At 36.2% G+C, this 22,117-nt stretch overlaps 1 protein-coding gene across 1 annotated transcript in view; it reads left to right on the forward strand.

The window, feature by feature from the left end:
- LOC109260713 (uncharacterized) overlaps positions 1-18,889 on the forward strand; it is a 113,788-nt gene extending 94,899 nt beyond the window's left edge. Inside the window, exon 15 of the mRNA XM_053905165.1 lies at positions 17,511-18,889. Coding sequence (XP_053761140.1) covers positions 17,511-18,562 — 1,052 coding nt within the window. The 3' untranslated portion in view covers positions 18,563-18,889. The remainder of the gene's footprint in view (positions 1-17,510) is intronic.
- The last annotated feature ends 3,228 nt before the right edge of the window (positions 18,890-22,117 follow it).

A 22,117-nucleotide genomic window follows, 5' to 3' on the forward strand; every position in this document is an offset into this window, starting at 1 on the left:
TAAGTTCTTTATAGATTTTGGATACTAACCCTTTATCTGATATGTCATTTGCAAATATCATCTCCCATTCTGTCGGTGGCCTTTTAGTTTTATTGATTGTTTCCTTCCCTGTGCAGAAGATTTTTATTTTGATGAGGTCCCAGTAGTTCATTTTTGCTTTTGTTTCCCTTGCCTCCAGAAACGTGTTGAGTAAGAAGTTGCTGTGGCCAAGATCAAAGAGTTTTTTGCCTGCTTTCTCCTTGAGGATTTTGATGGCTTCCTGTCTTACATTGAGGTCTTTCATCCATTTTGAGTTTATTTTGTTTATGGTGTAAGAAAGTGGTCCAGGTTCATTCTTCTGCATGGCGCTGTCCAGTTTCCCTAGCACCACTTGCTGAAGAGACTGTCTTTATTCCATTGGGTATTCTTTTCTGCTTTGTCAAAGATTAGTTGGCCATATGTTTGTGGGTCCATTTATGGGTTCTCTATTCTGTTCCATTGATCTGAGTGTCTGTTCTTGTGCCAGTACCATATTGTCTTGATGATTACAGCTTTGTAGTATAGCTTGAAGTCTGTGATTGTGATGCCTCCTGCTTTGGTTTTCTTTTTCTTTTTTTTTTTTTCTTTTTTTTTTTTTCTTTTTTTTTATTTTTTTTTTATTTTTGAGACAGAGAGAGACAGAGCATGAACAGGGGAGGGGCAGAGAGAGAGGGAGACACAGAATCGGAAGCAGGCTCCAGGCTCCAAGCCATCAGCCCAGAGCCCGACGCAGGGCTCGAACTCACGGACCGCGAGATCGTGACCTGAGCTGAAGTCGGACGCTTAACCAACTGAGCCACCCAGGCGCCCCTTCTTTTTCAAGATAGCTTTGGCTATTTGGGTTCTTTTCTGGTTCCATACAAATTTTAGGATTATTTGTTCTAGCTCTGTGAAAAATGCTAGTGTTACTTTGATAAGGATTGTGTTGAATATATAGATTGCTTTGGGTAGTATCGACATTTTAACAATATTTGTTCTTCTTATCCAGGAGCATTTCTTTTTTTTTTAATTTTTTTTAACATTTATTCATTTTTGAAAGGCAGAGAGAGAGCACAAATGGGGGAGGGGCAGAGAGAGAGGGAGACACAGAAACAGAAGCAGGCTCCAGGCTCTGAGCTGTCAGCACAGAGCCCAATGCAGGGCTTGAACTCACAGACCATGAGATCATGACCTGAGCCGAAGTCGGCCAATTAACCGACTGAGCCACCCAGGCACCCCAATCTTTTTCCATTTCTTTGTGTCTTCTTCAATTTCTTTCATAAGCTTTCTATAGTTGTCAGTGTATAGATTTTTCACCTCTTTGGTTAGATTTATTCCTAGGTATTTTATGGTTTTTATGCAACTGTAAATGGGATCAATGCCTTGATTTCTCTTTCTGTTGCTTCATTGTTGGTGTATAGGAATGCAACCGATTTCTGTGCATTGATTTTATATCCTGCAACTTTGCTGAATTCATGAATCAGTTCTAGCAGTTTTTTCAAACTCTTTTGGGTTTTCCATATAGATTATCATGCCATCTGCGAAGAGTGAAAGTTTGATCTCTTCCTGGCCGATTTGGATGCCTGAAAATTTTCACTTTAGAGAAGTCTGTAGTAATGCCAAATCATTTTTTCTTCCATGTCTTAGTGTAAAAGTACCTTGGTCCAAAGCAGTGTTAAGAGACTAGTATTATTATCACTTATGCAGGGAAAATGAGAACTCATAATTCCCTTTTCCTGAAGTAGTGCCATTTTTAAAAAAATTCACTCGTGATTAAAAAGAAAATTAATATTGGGGCACCTAGGTGGCTCAGTCAGTTGAGCATCTGACTTCAGCCTAGGTCATGATCTCCCGGTTCATGAGTTCAAGCCCCACATTGGGCTCTGTGCTGACAGCTCAGAGCCTGGATCCTGCTTCAGATTCTGTGTCTCCCTCTCTCTCTGCCCTTCCCTACTCACATTCTCTCTCTCAAAAATAAACATTTAAAAAATTTTTTAAAATAAACATATAAAAAATTATGTTACTCAGTTCTCATTGTGATGAGTGTACTCACCATCTGTCACCATACAATGTTCTTACAATATTCTTGACTATATTCCTTATGCTGTACTTTTCACTTCCATGACTTATTTATTTTATAACTAGAAGTTTGTACTCTTAATCCTCTTCACCTATTTCACACCTTTGCCCACACAATTCTCCTTTGGCAAGCCACCAATTTGTTCTCTGTATTTAAAAGCCTGGGGTTGTTTGTTTGTTCATGAGTTTTGTTTTCTGAATTATTTTCTAGATTCCACAAATAAGTGAAATCATATGGTATTTGTCTTTCTCTGTCTGACTTATTTTACTTACCATAATACCTCTAGGTCCATCCATGTTGTTGCAAATCATTCTTTTTTATGGCTGAATAATACTCCATTTTATATGTATATGTATACATTGTATACATCTATGTATGTATATACACATGTATACATACAATATTTATATATATGCAATGTTCATATATACATATACAATATGCATATATACAATGTGTATATATATATACATATATATATATATATATATATATATACATACATATCACCTTCTTTATCTGTTCACCTATTGATTATACTTAGGTTACTTCCACATTTTGGCTATTATAAATAATGTTGCAGTAAAAATGAGGGTGCATATATCGTTTCAAATTAATATTTTTATTTTCTTTGGGTAAATACTCAGCAGTAGAATTACTGAATCATATGGTATTTCTATTTTTAATTTTTCAAAAATGATTATTAGATCATTGACGCACATTATAAAATAATTTTTACTTTGTAAACTAACATTTTACAGTGCTCTCTTGACAAAGTTATTTTCTAAGAATGATATAAAATATAGAAACTATAATTTAAAATATGATTGAGGAGGAATTCTAAGATGGTGGAGAGGAGGAGTTAAGATGGTGAAGGAGTAGGGGAACCCTAAGCTTGCCTCCTCCCTCAAACACAGCTAAATAATTATCATATCATTCTGAACATGCAAGAAATCAATCTGAGGACTGAGAGAACAAAACTGTAAGTCTACAAGTAGAAAAGTGACCACCTTCTGAAAGGTAGGAAGTGGGGAGAGTTGATTTGGGGGACATAAGAACTGCAGTTGAAGAGGACGGGAGGGAGCCCTGCTTACAGAAGCTACCACAAGGTATTATAAGCAGCAGTGCACAAAATCTGATTTTAGAAGTTCACCACTACAGGGGCCATGCCTGGCTTAAAGGTGCTCTGGTAGAGAGAGGGTGGATACCCAGGAGCAGACAGCATGTTCTAAGGATTCTCTGGGTTGCAAGAAGAATGGGTGCCAACATGCTGCACTGTTTACAGGCATAGGAGCAGAGAATGCCTGGAGAGTACAGAGAGCCTAGGTGCCAGATTTTGGATACCCCTTTATCTCAAACTCTGAACTCCTGTGCAGTTGTGTATCTGCTTTCCTGGAACAGGCTGGCAAATAGCAAAAGTATAGGTAAACCCTCGCCCAAATGATCTACACAAGTTTGCACCATGGGAAGCTATAAAAGTTGGAGTTCAGAAATGCAGTCATGTGCCTGGGATAAAACAGGAGTAAGATGCCACCTGGAAGTGGATGGCTTGGACCCAGAAAGAGCAAAGGCAAAGATCAGAGGAAAGCCAGGGACACAAGAGGCATGATTGCTTGCTCTTTTGTGAGAGCTTCCCAAAGAGTATCAGGCTCAAACTCTCTGCTCCTGGGAAAAGAGTGCACAGCAAAACTATTTAGCACCACTCCCATCATCAAGCACTGATCTCACTGAGCTAAATAACACCACCAATTGGAGACCCGAGCTGCTTACACAAAGCCCCATGTCCCTGGACCCCATGGGTGCATCTGCACGAGGGCAAGTTCTCCTGAAAATCAATGTAAAAAACCCTCCCCCAGAAGACCAGCACAAACCCTTCTCATGCACTGTCTACTGATCATATAGTGCTGCAAAGTTTCAGCTCTAGGGGAAATAGGGTCTAGCATCCTTTTTATCTTTTTTAAATTTTTTTAATTGTTTAAAATTTTCTTTTATTCCTTCTTATTTATATATATAAAGGTTATTCATTTATTTTGAGAGGCAGGGAGAGCAAGCAAGGAGGGGAAGAGAGAGAGGGAGAGAGAATCCTAAGCAGGCTCTATTCTTTTAGCACAGAGCCTGACACAGAACTCAATCCCACCACCCATGAGTTCATGACCTGAGACAAAACCTAGCTTATTTTAATAATCAGACCAAAACACACCTAGGATCTAGCTTTTTTTTTTGGGGGGGTGGTTCTGGACAAAATGGCAAGATGGAGGAATTCATCCCAAAAGAAAGAACAGAAAGTAGAAATAATGGCCAGGGATTATATATATATATATATATATATATATATATATATGCTATCTGAACTTGAATTTAAAATAATAATTGTAACGATACTATCTGGGCTTGAAAAAATAACATAGAAGACACTAAATAATCCATTACTGTAGAGATAAAAGAAATCTGACTAAAATCTAGTCAGGCTGAAATTAAAAATGCTGTAATTGAGATGCAAACTTAAATGGATGCCATAACAACAAAGATGGATGAAGTAGTCGACCGAATTAGTGATGTAGAAGATAAAATTATGGAAAATAATGAAGCTGAAAAAAGGAGGAAACAAAGATAATGGATCATGTAGGCAGACTTAAGAAACTCAGCAACTTATTAAAATGGAATAATATTTGTACCATAGGAGTTCCAGAAGATGAAGAGAGAGGAAAAGGGGGAAGAAAGTTTATTTGAGCAAATTATAACTGAAAACGTCCCTAATCTGGGGAAGAACACACATCAAATCCAAGAAGCACAGAGAACTCACATTAACTTCAACAAAAGCGAGCCATCGTCAAGGCATATAATATTAATGAAATACACAGCCAAGGAAAGAATCCTGAAAGCAACAAGGAAAAAGAAGTCTTTAACCTACAAAGGAAGACAGATCATGTTATCAGCAGATATTTCCACAGAAACTTGGTAGGTCAAAAGGGCACTTCTGTGCTGAATGGGAAAAATATGCAACCAAGAATATTTTATCCAAGGCTGCCATTCAGAACAGAAGGAGAGATTTCCAGACAAACAAAAACTAAACCACTAAAAACTAACTACTAAACCAGTCCCACAAAAAATATTACAGGGAACTCTTAGAGTGAGGGACAAAAAAACCCAAAAGCAACAAAGACTATAAAGGAACAGAGAAAATCCCAGAAACACCAAATTTACAGGTAACACAATGGCACTAAAGTCATATCTTTCAATAATCACCCTGAATGTAAATGGGCTAAATGATCCAATTAGAAGACATAGGGTATCAGAATGGATTTTAAAAAGCAAGATCCATGTATATACTGCCTACAAGGAACACATTTTATACTAAAGACATCTACAAATTGAAAGTGAGAGAATGGAGAATCATCTCTCATACTAAGGGACACCAAAAGAAAACTGGAAAAGTCATATTTACATCATACAAACTGGATTTTAAAACAAAGACTGTAATAAAAGATGAAGAAGGGCATTATATCATAATGAATGGGTCTATCCATCAAGAAGATCTAACAGTTGTAAATATTTATGCCTCCAACATGAGAGCACCTAAATATATAAATCAATAACAAACTTAAAGAAACTCATTGATAATAATACAATAATAGGAGGGGACTTTAATACCCCACTTACAACAAAGGACAGGTCATCTAAGCAGAAAATCAGCAATGAAACAATAGCTTTGAATGGCACACTGGACTGGATGGACTTAACAGATATATTCAGAACATTATATCCTAAAGCAACAGAAAACACATTTTTTTAGTGCATACAGAACATTCTCCAGAATAGATCACATACTGGGTCACAAATCAGCCCTCAACAAGTGTGAAAAGATTGAGATAATACCATGCATATTTTCAGATCACAGTGCTATGAAACCTGAGGTCAACCACAGGAAAAATTTTGGAAAGACAACAAATACTTGAAGGTTAAAGAACATCCTACAAAAGTCACCTGAGTGGTGCAGTCAGCTAAGTGTCTGACTCATGCTTTTGGCTCAGGTCATGAGATCAAACCCCAAGTTGGACTCAGCATGGGCATGGAGCCTGCTGATGATTCTCTCTCTTTTTCTATCTGGCCCTCCCCCTGCTCATATTCTCTCTACTCTCTCTCTAAAAAGAAAAGAAAAAAAGAACATCCTACTAAAAATGAATTTGTTAACCAGAAACTAAAGAAGAAATAGAAAAAAATACATGGAAGCAAATGAAACTGAAAACACGATAGTCCAAAACCTTTGGAATACAGCAAACACAGTTATTATAGGGAAATATATTGGAACACAGGCCTACCTCAAGAAGAAAGAAAGCTCTCAAATATACAACCTAAACTTATACCTAAAGGAGCTAGAAAAGGAAGAGCAAATAAAGCCTAAAGCCAGCAGAAGAAAGTAAATAAAAACTAGAGCAGAAATAAATGATATAGAAACAAACAAACAAACAAAAAACCCAGTAGACTAGATCAAAGAAACTAAGAGCTGGTTCTTTGAAAGAATTCATAACATTGATAACCCCCTAGCCAAACTTATCAAAAAGAAAAGGGAAAGGACCCAAATAAAATCATGATGAAATAAGAGATATTATAACCAACACTAAAGTAATAAAATTATAAGAGAATACTATGAGAAATTATATGCCAACAAACTGGGAAACCTGGAAAAAATGGATAAATTCCTAGAAACTTACACACTACCAAAACTGAAACAGAAAAATATGGAAAATTTGAACAGACCATAACCAGCAAAAAACTGAATTAGTAATCAAAAATCTCCCAATAAACAAAAGTCCAGGGTCAGATGACTTCCCTGGGGAATTCTACCAAACATTTAAAGAGGGGTTAATACATATTCTTCTCAAACTGTTTCAAAAAATAGAAATGGAAGGAAAACTTCCAAACTCATTCTACAAGGCCAGGATTACCTTGATTCCAAATCAGACAAAGACCCCACCAAAATGGAGAATTACAGGCCAATATCCCTGATTAACCTGGATGCAAAAATTCTCAAAAAGATACTAGCAAATCAAATTCAACAATTCATTAAAAGAATTATCCACCATGATCAAGTAGGATTTATTCCTGGGCTTCAGGTCTGGTTCAATATTTGCAAATCAATGAATGGGATAAAGCACACCAATAAAAGAAAGGATTAAGAACCACACAATCCTCTTAACAGATACAGAAAAATCTTTTGACAAATTATAACATCAAATTTTGGTAAAAATCCTCAAGAAAGTAGGGATAGAAGGAACAAACCTCAACATCATAAAGGCCATATGCAAAAGACCCACAGCTAATATCAACTTCACTGGGAAAAACTGAGAGCCTTTCCCCTAGGGTCAGGAATAAGGCAAGAATGCCCATTCTCACCATACTACTTCATATATTACTGGACGTCTTAGCCTCAGCAATCAGACAATAAAAAGAAATAAGAGGCATCCAACTGACAAAGAAGAAGTCAAGCTTCCACTATTTGCAGATGACATTATATTTTATGTAGAAAACCCAAAAAACTCCAATAAAAAACTGTTACAGCTAATACATAAATTCAGCAAAGTTGCAGGATATGACATAAAAGTACAGAAATCTGTTGCAGTTCTATATACCAATAACCAATTAGCAAAAGAAGAAATCAAGGAATTGATTCCATTTGCAATTACACCAAAAACAACTAGATACCTGAGAATGAACCTAACCAAAGAGGTAAAAGATCCATACTCTGAGGAGCACCTGAGTGGCTCAGTCAGTTGAGTGCCTGGCTTTGGCTCAGGTCATGATCTCACAGCTTGTGAGTTCGAGCCCCACGTCAGGCTCTGTGCTGACAGCTCGGAGCCTGGAGCCTGCTTCCGATTCTGTGTCTCCTTCTCTCTCTGCCCCTCCCCCGACTTGTGCTCTGTCTCTCTGTCTAAATAAATAAAATGTAAAATAAATAAATGTAAAAAAAAATTTTTAAAAACAACAGATCCATACTCTGAAAACTATACAAAAAATTTGAAGAGAACATAAAGAAAAGGAAAAGCATTCCATGCTCAGGGATTGAAAGAACAAATACTGTTAAAATGTCTATACTACCTATAGGAATCTACACATTTAATGCAATCCCCATCAAAATATCACCAGCATTTTTCACAGAGCTAGAACAAACAATCCTAAAATTTGTATGGAAACACAAAAGACCCTGAATAGCCAAAGCAATCCAGAAAAATAAAAACAAAACTGGAAGCATCATAATTCTGGATTTCAATGTATAGTATAAAGCTATAATCATTAAGACAGTATAGTACTCACACAAAAACAGACACATAGATCAATGAAACAGAATAAAGAACCCAGAAATGGGCCCACAGCTATATGGTTAACTAATCTTTGACAAAACATGAAAGAATATCCAATGGAAAAAAGAGTCTATTCAACAAATGGTTTTGGGAAATCTGGTCAACAACATAGAGAAGAATTAAACTGTACCACTTTCTTACACAATATATAAAAATAAATTCAAAATGGATGGAAGACCTAAATGTGAGATAGGAAACTATCAAAATCTTAGAGGATAACACAGGCAGCAACCACTTTGACCTCAGCTGTAGCAACTTCTTACCAGACACGTAGTCAGAGGCAAGGGAATAAAGCAAAAACCAACTATTGGGACTTCACCAAAATAAAAAGATTCTCACAGAGAAGAAAACAATCACCAAAACTAAAAGGCAGCCTACAGAATGGGAGAATATATTTGTAAATGACATATCTACTAAAGGGTTAGTATCCAAACTCTATAAAAAACTTAGCAAACTCAACACCCAAAAAGTGAATAATCCACTTAAGGAATTGTTAGAAACCAGGGAGGAGCCAAGATGGCAGAATAGCAATGAATTTTTTTTTTGCATCTCACATCCATGAAATACAGCCAGATCAACACTAAACCATCCTGCACACCTAGAAAACTGATTTGAGGATTAACACAACAATCTGCACAACCTGAACCACAGAACTCAGCAGGTATGCAGTGCAAAGAGGTGAACTGGGGGAGAGACAAGCTGCGGAGAGCAGGGAATTGTTTTTGCTTGCGGAGAGAGGAAGGAGATAGGGGGAGAATTTGGGGAAAGCACCACCCGAAAAGCAGCTGGAAAGAAAAGTGGAAATGTGGAAACAGCCACAGGGACTGAACTAAAAAGGGAGAAAGGGGAGGGTTTAAATTCCATCAAGACCCTATAAACAGGGGGAGAACAGCATCTGAAACTCTGCAACTCAATACCTGGCAGTGTTCTGGTGGGAAGGGCGAATCCCCAGGAGCAGAGTAGGGTCCAGAAAGTTCTCAGGCTATATGGGGAGAAGAAGTTCCAGTGCTGGAAAGACATTTGGTAGAGGTTGTGAGGCCACCCAGTCCCAGGTGACCCCAGAGAACAACCATGTTTGCTGGTGCTGGAACAAGTTCATTAAAGGTGAAGCTTGGTGCCAGATGTGTGTTGTGATTTTCCATTTGTAATTTTTTCAAATTCTATTTTACTTCCATCATTTCATTTTATTCCACTTCATTGTATTCATTTTCTCATATTTTCAAATGTTTTCCTATTTCCTTTTCCCTTTTTTCCCTAATCTATCAAGCTCCTTTCAGTAACCACCAAAACACACCTAGAATCTACCATCATTTATTTGATTTGTATGTGTGTGTGTTGTTTTTAATTTTTTAATTTTAATTTTTTTCTCATCAATTCCTTTTCTCCCTTCAAAATGATGAAATGAAGAAATTCACCCCAAAAGAAAGAGCAGAAAGAAACAGCCATGGACTTAATAAACACAGATACAAGTGAGATGTCCAAACCAGAATTTTAGAATCACCATAATAAGAATACCAGTGGGAGTCGAAAATAGATTAGAATCCCTCTCTGCAGAGATAGAAGTGAAAACTAGTCAGGACGAAATAAAAAATGCTATAACTGAGCTGCAAGCTCGAATGGATGTCACGGCAGCAAGGATGGATGAGGCAGAACAGTGAATCAGCAATATAGAGGGCAAACTTATGGAGAATAATGAAGCAGAAAAAAAAGGGAGACTAAGGCAAAAGAGCACAATTTAAGAATTCGAGAACTCAGTGGCTCATTAAAAAGGAACATTAGACTTAAAGGGGTCCCAGAAAATGAAAACAGAGAAAAAGTGGTAGAAGAGTTATGTGAGCAAATCATAGTGGAAAACTTTCCTAACCTGGGAAAATCCAGGAAGCACAGTGACTCCCATAAGATTCAACAAAACCGACCATCAACAAGGCATATTATAGTCAAATTCACAAAATACTCAGGCAAGGAAAGAATCATGAAAGCAGCAAGGGAAAAAAAGCCCTTAACCTATAAGGGAAGAGAGATCAGGTTAGCAGCAGACCTATCTACTGAAACTTGGCAGGTCAGAAAGGAGTGGCAGGATATATTCAATGTGCTGCATCAGAAAACTATGTAGACAAGAATTCTTTAGCCAGCAAGGTTGTCATTCAAAATAGGAGAGATAAAAAAAGTTTCTCAGACAAACAAAAATTAAAGGAATTCGTGACTACTAAACCCTCCTTGCAAGATATTTTAAGGGGTACTCTCTGAGGGGAGAAAAGATGAAGAAAAAAAAAAGACCAAGAGCAACAAAGACTAGAAAGGACCAGAGAACACCACCAGAAACTCCAACTGTACAACTAACATAATGGCAATAAACTCATGGCTTTCAGTACTCAGTCTAAATGCCAATAGACTCAATGCTCCAATCAAAAGACATAGGGTAACTGAAAGGATAAGAAAACAAGACCCATCTATATGCTGTTTACAAGAGACACACTTTAGACCTAAAGACACCTTCAGATTGAAAGTAAGGGGATGGAGAACCATCTATCATGCTAATGGTCAACAAAAGAAAGCCAGAGTAGCCATACTTATATCAGACAATCTAGACTTCAAAATAAAGACTGTAACAAGAGATGAAGAAGGGCATTACATCATAATTAATGGGTCTAACCACCAACAAGACTTAACAATTGTAAACATTTATGCTCCAAATAAGAAAGCACCCAAATACATAAGTCAATTAATCACAAACATAAACTCATTGATAATAATACCATAATAGTAGGGGACTTCAACACCCACTTACAGCAATGGACAGGTCATCTAAACAAAAAATCAACAAAGGAAACAATGGCTTTGAAGGACACACTGGACCAGATGGACTTCACAGATATATTCAGAACATTTCATCCTAAAGTTGTGGAATATACATTCTTCTCCAGTGCACAGGGAACATTCTCCAGAATAGATCACATACTGGAACACAAAGCAGACTTCAACAAGTACAAAAAGATCAAGATCATACCATGCATATTCTCAGACCACAACACTATGAAACTCAAAATCAACCACAAGAAAATTTGGAAACATAGCAAATACTTGGAGACTAAAGAACATCCTACTAAAGAAGGAATGGGCTAACCAAGAAGTTAAAGAGGAAATTAAAACGTATATGGAAGCCAATGAAAATGATAACTTCACAGCCAAAAACCTCTGGGACTCAGCAAAGGAGGGAAGTATATAGCAATCCAGGCCTTCGTAAAAAAGAAAGAAAGGTCTCAGATACACAACCTAACCATACACCTTGAAGAGCTGGAAAAAGAACAGCAAATAAAAGCCAAAACAAGCAGAAGGCAGGAAATAATATAGATTATAGCAGAAATAAGCTATCAAAACAAAAAAAACAAGAAACAGTAGAACAGATCAGTGAAACCAGAAGGTGGTTCTTTGAAAGAATTAACAAAATTGGTAAACCACTAGCCAGTTTGATCAAAAAGAAAAAGGAAAGAACCCAAATAAATAAAATCAAGAATGATAGAGGAGAGATCACAACCAACACAGCAGAAATAAAAACAATAATAAAAGAATATTATGAGCAACTATATGCCAATAAAATGGGCAATATGGAAGAAATGGACAAATTCCTAGAAACATTTACACTACCAAAACTGAAACAGGAAGAAATAGAAAATTTGAACAGACCCATAACCAGGAAAGAAATTGAATTAGTAATCAAAATTGTTTCCAAAAAAAAGTCCAGGGCCAGATGGCACTCCAGGGGAATTCTACCAAACATTTAAAGAAGAGTTGGGGCTCCTGGGTGGCTCAGTCGGTTGAGCGTCTGACTTCAGCTTAGGTCATGATCTCATGGTCTGTGAGTTTGAGTCCCGCGTTGGGCTCTGTGCTGACAGCTCAGAGCCTGGAGCCTGCTTTGGATTCTGTCTCCCTCTCTCTTTGCCCCTCCCCTGCTCATGCTCTGTCTCTCTCTGTCAAAAATAAACATTAAAAAATATTTTAAAAAAAGAAGAGCTAACACTTGTTCTCTTGAAACTGTTCCAAAAAAATAGAAATGGAAGGAAAACTTCCAAACTCTTTCTATGAAGCCACCATTACCTTGATTCCAAAACCAGAGACCCCACTAAAAAGGAGAACTAACGACCAATTTCCCTGATGAACATGGATGCAAAAATCCTCAACAAGATATTAACCAACTGGATCCAACAATACATTAAAAAAATTATTCACCATGACCAAGTGGGATTTACACCTAGGATGCAGCACTGGTTCAATATCTGCAAAACAATTACTGTGATTCATCACATCAATAAAAGAAAGGAAAAGAGCCACATGATCCTCTCAATGGATGCAGAGAAAGCATATGAAAAAATACTTTCTTGATAAAACCCCTCAAGAAAGTAGGGATAGAAGGATCATACCTCGAGATCATAAAAGCCATATATGAAAGATTCAACACTAATATCATCCTCAGTGGGGAAAAACTGAGAGCTTTTCCCCTAAGGTCAGGAACAAGACAGGGATGTCCACTCTCGCCACTGTTATTCAACATAGTATTGGAAGCCTTAGCCTCTGCAATGAGACAACACAAAGAAATAAAAGGCATTCAAATTGGCCAGGGGGAGGTCAAACTTTCACTCTTCTCAGATGACATGATACTCTATATGGAAAACCCAAAAGATTCCATCAAAAAACTGCTAGAATTGATTCATAAATTCAGCAAAGTTGCAGGATATAAAATCAATGCACAGAAATTGGTTACATTCCTATACACCATCAATGAAGTGACAGAAAGAGAAATCAAGGAATCCATCCCATTTACAGTTGCACAAAAAACATGAACTACCTAGGAATAAATCTAACCAAAGAGGTGAAAAATCTATACACTGAAAACTATAGAAATCTTATGAAAGAAATTGAAGAAGACACAAAAAATTGGAAAAAGATTCCATGCTCCTGGATAAGAAGGACAAATATTGTTACAATGTCAATAGTACCCAAAGCAATCTACATATTCAATGCAATCCCTATCAAAATAACACCAGCATTCTTCACAGAGCTAGAACAAATAATCCTAAAATGTGTATGGAAGCAGAAAAGACCCCGAATAGCCAAAGCGATCTTGAAAAAGAAAACCAAAGCTGGAGGCATCACAATCCCAGACTTCAAGCTGTTACAAAGCTGTAAGCATCAAGACAGTATGGTACTGGCACAGGAATAGACACTCAGATCAATGGAACAGAATAGAGAGCCCATAAATGGACCCACAAACGTATGACCAACTAATCTTTGACAAAGCAGAAAAGAATATCCAATGGAATAAAGACAGTCTCTTCAGTAAGTTTTCCTGGGAAAACTGGACAGTGACATGCAGAAAAATGAACCTGGACCACTTTCCTGGACCATATACAAAAATAAACTCAAAATGGATGAAAGACCTGAACGTGACAGGAAACCATCAAAATCCTCAAGGAGAAAGCAGGCAAAAACCTCTTTGACCTTGGCCACAGCAATTTCTTACTCAACACGTTTCTGGAGGCAGGGAAACAAAAACAAAAATGAGCTACTGGGACCTCATCAAGATAAAAAGCTTCTGAACAGCAAGGGAAACAATCAGCAAAACTAAAAGGCAACCGACAGAATGGGAGAAGATATTTGCAAATGACATGTCAGATAAAGGGTTAGTATCTGAAATTTATAAAGAACTTATAAAACTCAACACCCAAAAACCAAACAATCCAGTGAAGAAATGGGCAAAAGACATGAATAGATGTCTTCTTCTCCAAAGAAGACATCCAGATGACCAACCAACACGTGAAAAAACATGTAACATCACTCAACATCAGGGAAATACAAATCAAACCACCATGAGATATCACCTCACACCTGTCGGAATGGCTAACATTAACTTAGGCAACAACATGTTGGCAAGGATGTAAAGAAAGAGGATCTCTTTTGCACTGCTGGTGGGAATGCAAACTGGTGCAGCCACTCTGGAAAACAGTATGAAAGTTCCTCCAAAAATTAAAAAAAGAACTACCCTATGACCCTTCAATTGCACTACTTGGTATTTATCCAAGGGGTACAGGTGTGCTGTTTCAAAGGGGCACACGCACCCCAACTGCTGTTTATAGCAGCACTATCAAAAATAGCCAAATTATAGAAAGACCCCAAATGCCCATCAACAGATGAATGGATAAAGAAGATGTGTTATATATAAACAATGGAGTATTACTCAGCAATCAGAAAGAATGAAATCTTGCCATTTGCAACTACATGGATTGAACTAGAGGGTATTATGCTAAGTGAAATTAACCAGTCAGAGAAAGACAAGTATCATATGACTTCACTCTTATGAGGACTTTAAGATACAAAACATATGAACATAAGATAAGGGAAGCAAAAATAATATAAAAACAGGGAGGGGAGCAAAAACATATGAGACTCTTAAATATAGAGAACAAACAGAGGTTGCTGGAGGGGTTGTGGGAGGGGGGATGGGCTAAGTGGGTAGGAGGCATTAAGGAATCTACTCCTGAAATCATTGTTGCACTATATGCTAATTAACTTTGATGTCAATTAAAAAAATAAATTAAATTAAATTTTTAAAGAAGAAAAAAAGAAATGGTTAGAAATCATGAATAGACAAAATAAATACTAAAAATTATAAATAGTGTAAACATAATAATGTTATATAACTTAATATAATATTACAAATATAATACAAATATAATTGTATAAAAATTTATTCATTATTAATATTTAATATAATTTACATGATAAATATATAAATATTATAGCCTCAGTATATAATGATCTCTGGGGAATAAAAGAAATAAAGCAAAAGGTACAGGAAACATATCAAACAATGAATGCTAAAAATCCAAAATTAGGGGCGCCTGGGTGGCTCAGTCGGTTAAGCATCCAACTTTGGCTCAGGGCATGATGTTACGGTTTGTGAGTTCGAGACCCACATCGGGCTCTGTGCTGACAGCTTGGAGCCTGGAGCCTGCTTCGGATTCTGTATCTCTTCTCTCTGCCCCTTCCATGCTCCTGCTCTGTCTCTCTCTGTCTCTCAACAATAAATAAACATTAAAAATTTTTTTTAAAAATCCAAAAATACTAGTTAATCAAAGAAATACAAATAAATAAGAGCTTTTTAAAGAAGCTATTTGTGAAAGATTAGAAAGATTTACAAAGCATAATGTTTTGGGGGGGTTGGTTGTATTTATATTTCTGACAATATGTTTCAAAATACATAATGTGCATGTACTTTGACTAACATATTTATAGATTTTTTTCTCAAAAAAAAAGAACAACTTTTCAAAGGTATATGTATTCGATGGCTTATCGCATCATTTTTACAAAAAAGTTTGCAAATAATGTTCATCAATAGGACATTGGCTTAAAATTATGAGTTTATATAAATGAAATATTACTCAAACTTTTAAATGATTATACCAATCAATATTGTGGACACAGAACCCTGAAATGTTTTAAGTTAAAAGACCACTGTATTATGTTTGACAGAATTTCTTCTTGTGTTGTGAGTTGTTAACCTCAAATATATTTGTTGTGTATTATTTTAGCAATTTTAAAAGCTCATTGATGTGCTTTTTCTCACATTGTCCTTGCATAACTCTATGAGGTAAACAAGGCCAGTATTATTAACTCCATTGTACATATGAAAAAGTTGAAATACAAAAAGATTAAAAGTGCCTGGCAAAGGCCACATAATAAGTAATAGAACTCAAATATTTTTAAACTCGTCCAATGATTGCTCTGTTATCCTGAATCCAGTCTAACAAGCCTTCTCAAAACAACAGGCCTATTCCAAAATTCCCACATTCCATCCAGGTTGGAAGCCCTGTTGAAAATGTCTTTCATAATATCCTCCCTCATCTCTTTACCCTCAACATCACCTGTCCAGTTTCATAAATTACATCTTTGGTTCCCAAAACTTTTAAGTTGCTGTGTGTTCCAGCTCCCCAAGTGTTAATTTTCCTTTACTAATAGAATAGATAGTGGGGGAAATGTGGATGGGGGTTGCCCAATACAGATAATGCAACACCCAAACTCAAAACATCCACCTAGACTACAGCCAAAGAGAAGAGCCAATTAAAGAGTACATACATAGGTGGGCAGAAACAACCGAATAAATCTGTGTGTCCAGTGACAAATATCTGGTATTCTTACCAAGGGTTACCACTATGATGCATAACATATGGGCTCTCATTAAACTCTTGACCCATTCCCAATTTGGGTAGACTCCTAACTCTTATTACTTGCTTAAATTATATTATCTATCATATTTTGGTAACTACTTGTCCTATTTGCTCTAGATTAAATATGGAAAGATGCATTGAAACTTAATATAGACAAATACTCAAAATCAATTAAAAGATAAGTTAATAATGAAATGATTAACCAAAGGAATCTGGACTTCAATAAAACAAGTTATCGTGCTCTATTTTTCCTTTCTATAAAAATATTAATTTTAGCTTGCTATGGATCACACAGCAATAGATATTCCTTTTATTGACACAGGTACTACAAGAACCAGCTGTTTTGCCACCTTAAGTAATGCTACTATCTCTAAATCACTTTTAAAGCAGAGTTCCTGAAAACATATGAGATAGCTAAGGAAAGCTCCAGCCTCATTGTCTCTCAAATTGCTGGCTTAGTAATTCTCTTTATCACTCAAAGGGAGGTGGAGCTTCCTTAAGGAATCATATAAATATTATATAATAATATAAATCTTCTCAGAAACAGTTTTTCTTTTCAGCATACATCTCTAATCATACACTCTAGTCATGTTCTATTGAGGAATTTCCAATTCCTTTGTGTTGTATTTTTCCTTTTCTTGGTTTAATTCCTGAAAAGTCTGTATTCCAAGAACCTCTTTCCTGATCCTTTGTATGTGTATCCTTCACAAATTTTATATTATTGGGAGAACAAATTTATTGTCTCAACCTTAAAACAAAGTAAAAGTGTTTGATAGCAAAAAATGTCAATAGAGAAAAATTAAGATATGAATGAATTATGCACTTTTATTATATTATCTATTATATTTTCAGGTAATTTGAAAGAAGATTCAAAATCAGAAGTAAAAAGTGGCACTAGAGAAGCAAGGAATATGACCCCAAAACAGGATATTTATTTGATAATTCAGGGAGTCCCTTTACAAAATAGCCAGAGTGGTCCTAAATGGCAGCAGAAGCGAGGAGTAAGTAGCCTTGAGAAGACCTATGAAAAGAGACAAAAACAGAAAACTGGAGTGAAAGTTGAAGAGCTTCCTAAGAAAACTCAGAGTAAAGAAGAGAGAAGAGAAACAAAGGACAAAAGAAAAGATACTAAGAAGGACATGAATAAGAAAAAAGAAATAGATAAGGCCCAATCAATGGAAGGAGGTGGTGAAAAATATAAAGGTGAAGAAGAAGAAAGGATGAACATGGAAAAGAAGGGAGATGAGGACAAGGAGGATGAAGACAAGAAGGGAGATGAAGACAAGAAGGAAGACAAAGACTTAAAGGAGAAAAAATACCAGGAAGAGGAAAAGAACAAAAAGAACTATAAGAAAGGATATGAGGACAAGATAGAGGACAAGGACAAGGAGGGAGTGGAAGACAAGACAGAGGACAGGGACAAGAAGGGAGATGAGGACATAGAGCAAGGTGAGAATGAGGACAAGGAGAGAGATGGAGACAAGATAGGGGACATGGGCAATAATGGATATGAAGACAAGATAGAGTATAGGGACAAGAGAGATGAAGACCAGACAGAGGACAAGCACAAGGAGGGAAATGAGGACAAGACAGAGGACATGGGCAATATTGGAGATAAAGACATGACAGAGGATAGGGACAAGAAGGGAAATGGGGACATAAGGGAAGGTGAGAATGAGGACAAGGAAGAAGAGGAAAACAAGACAGAGGACAAGGACGAGGGAGATCCAGACAAGACAGAGGACAAGTCCAAGGAGGAAGATGAAGACAAGACAGAGGATATAAAAGGAGATTCTATGAAAAAAAAGGATAAAAAAAAAGTGGGTAAAGAGGACAAGAAGAACATAGACCCAAAAGAAGGTTATGGAAAGAAAATGGGCAGTAAAAAAAAAAGATCACACTAAAGAAAAAGTAACACTAGATTTCATAAACTAAAAAAACAGAATTGATTAATTTTGCTCTAACTCATAAACTTCAAAACTAGCTCCCAGTCTTCTATGATGTAGGTTAAAATGATACACTCCTTACATTCTCTTTAGTCACAAATTTTCTGCTCCTTTGCTTGTAATCTGGAAGAAGATCTTTCAGAGATTGCTTCTATTTAGATCTCTGTCTCAAACTTCAGTTTCCAAACACAAGTTTTCAAAATGTATGTTCATTATGAACCATTGCTGGGAAAATACAATTAAGTAAAAATTAATTAAAACTCTGATTAAAGCAATGTAGATTTATTTTTCTCAAAGAAGTGTGGTATTTCCCTGTCTAACCAAATAGCTATTTACTTGGTCCCTACTAAGTTCAATATCCATAAAGGCATGCAAAAATATCTTTATCAAGTAGATAAATAAGAACATTAAAAACATTTAAAATATATAAATATTTTAAAAATGATTCAGAGCAGTAAATACAACAAGAAAGAATTCAGAAGAGGAAAATCCCTTTGGATAGGGATAATACATGAAAGATTTTCACAGGCAGTAGAATTTGAGCTGGGCATCAAAAGAAGATGGATAGGTTTGAATGTCGTTTGAGGCCCCTGGATTAGTAACTCCATTACTAGAGTATAAACTCCTTGAAGGAAAATCTATATCTTACCATGCTCTCCACCCTCAGTGCTTACCACAATGTTTACTAAATTGAATTGACTGGGAAAGGAAGTGAGAGAAAAAAAGTAAAAGTTTAGAATATGGAAAGTCTATTTTAAAGGCAGAGAGTAGAGCAGAGAATCTGTGTGCAACAAATTTCCCCAAGGAAAAAGACACAAAGGGAGATGAGGACCCTGCTGATGTAGATGATTTCAGCTGGCCCCGAGTAATCATTTTAATATTAATATTTAATATTTACTTTTATGTGAATTAACAAATGTATATCCAACCCATCAAACCCATGATTTCTGGAATTACAAATTAAGATGAGATTAAGTTAAAAGGTGAGTCAATTAAAATATTTTTAAGTAAAAATATTAGCATAGTAAAAACTATGACAAATGGGGGGGTGGTATAAAACTGAGGGTATTAAAAGAAAACAGGGTGGGAATAAGAAAATAGAGTTCTAGGGGGACTTGAGCATTTATTCCATTATTTGATAGGCAAAGGTATAAGCTGAGCTGTCTTTCAGAAAGAGTAATCTGGTGGGTTAGACAACAGAAAGGAGACTGAGAGATCAGCTAGAAGACTATTGTAGTAATACAGCCAGAAAAAGGCAACAACCTAACTCATTTGGAGGCAATAAGAATAAAATGAAAGGAACAGATGTGAGAACATTTCAAAAGAGAAATGAACTGACTTGGACAACAAACTGAATATATGTGACATGGAGAAACTCAAGATGACTCCAATTTGGTATTTGGTAACTGATAACATGAAAACACCAATCACAGAAGGGAAATCCACAGGGAGAAAGATAATAAATTGTTCAGTTTGAAGAGAGATGTCATTATAGATACAAACTAGATCTCAGAAGGGAAGAGAGAACCACTTAAGAGTACAGATTAAAGGGTCATTTCTAAGGAAGAGATATTCAAATAATGAGGATTAAATCAAATCTCCAGAAGGGAGACTATAATCCTAAATACTTGTGCTTTGTTGAAACTTAGGGGAAAAAGCTCTCTCTCTCTCTCTCTCTCTCTCTCTCTCTCTCTCTCAAAACTAAACATTAAAAAAAAATTTTTTTAATGTAGTACCTGTGAAGTGCTACAAAGTGAAGTGAAATAAAATGAGGTCTACTTATACTAACATTGAACTATTTCTTAGGCAGTTACTGCCATCTCATTTGCTGTCAATTTGCTCCTATTTGTTATCCATCATGCTCCTAAAATATCTCCAAGGGCTTACTTGCAATTGTTTTAGACCTCCTTCAAGTTTTTATTCTTTTTGTTCTTACCTGCTATGTATTTCTCAGAATCTTTGTTTGTTCTATTTTTGAGAAAGAGAGAGACAGAGCATGAGTGGGGGAGGGGCAGAGAGAGAGGAGACACAGAATCCAAAGCAGGCTCCAGCCTCTGAGCTTTCAGCACAGAGCCTGATGTGGAGCTCAAAACCATGAACCATGAAATCATGACCTGAGCCAAAGTCAGACGCTTAACCGACTGAGACACCCAGGTGCCCAAGAAAGTGATTTCTTGAGATAGAATCTATTCCTGGTGAAGATACTATTGTTGCATTGACAAAGGCTTGACAATATTACATAAATTTAGTTGATAAAGCAGCAGCAGGGTTTGAGAGGATTGACTCCAATTCTGAAAGAAATTCTTTTATGAGTAAAATGCTATCGAACAGCATCACATGCTACAGACAAATTACTCATGAAAGAGTGAATTGATACAGTCAAACTTATTGTTGTCTTATTTTAAGAAATTGCTAAACCCATTCCAAACTTTAACAACCACCACCCTGATCTATCAGTGGCCATCAATATTGAGGTAACCTTCTCCACCAGCAAAAAGATTGTGACTCGCTGAAAGTTTAGATGATGGTTAAAAAGTATTTTTAAAGTATTACATTGGTTTTTTAGGTATGATACTTCTGTATATTTAATAAACTATGGAATAGTATAAACAGCTTTTATGTGCACTTGGAAACCAAAAAATTCTTTTGACTAGCTTTATTGTAATATTTGTTTTATTGTGGTGGCATTGAACCAAAGCCACAAGATCTCTTAGAGATGCCTGTACCTCCCAAGTTGAGAGCCACTGATAAAGAACAACAACAACAAAAATGATTTCTATTAAATGTTAACGGTTATCTTCTTTACAATGAGATAACTGGCAGTTTTTAACTATTTTTCTTTTTTTTTTTTTTTGCACTTACCATATTTTTCAAAATAAAATTATTTAACCTAAATAAGTATGTTTTAGTCTTGAAATAGTGCTTCTTTTACATGTTCATTAAAAGATACTGTTGGTATGTAATAAATATCTTCACACTATCACAATAATTATGATACTATATTATCGCTTCTCAACCTTTTGGCTAAGATCCAGTGTATGATACTATATTTATTTGAGAGACTTTTACAGTAGCCATGATAATATAATGCCAATGGAGAGTTCTTTTTTTTATTTAATTCTGTGAGATCCAAGACTATATTTTGAACTGCACATTTTACCCCTCTAATTGGATTGATTCATTGACCAAACACTATTACATGCCAGGCACTGCCCTTGGGTGCAATGGTGGGCATTAAACACAGCCCGCATGGAACTAATTCTAGTGAGAAAGTCATTAATTCAATAATAAACACATAAAATTGCAATCATAACAGGTATTTTTTTTTAAGGATAAGGAAGTTAGGGGTAAGATAGTGGTAAGGGATGAAGGATGGAAGGGAAGGTGAGGACAAATCAGGGACAGGAGATGGTGTTACTGAACCAGAGTAGACCTGCTTCTTAGTTATAGATGAAGACAACACAAGGTCATTTTGCCTCTCAAGGTCATTTTTAATTTTATGAATAAGAGATC

The sequence above is a fragment of the Panthera pardus genome, unplaced genomic scaffold (assembly GCF_024362965.1).
Source record: "Panthera pardus isolate Hobbes unplaced genomic scaffold, ASM2436296v1 HiC_scaffold_17, whole genome shotgun sequence".
Classification (NCBI taxonomy): Eukaryota; Metazoa; Chordata; class Mammalia; order Carnivora; family Felidae; genus Panthera; species Panthera pardus.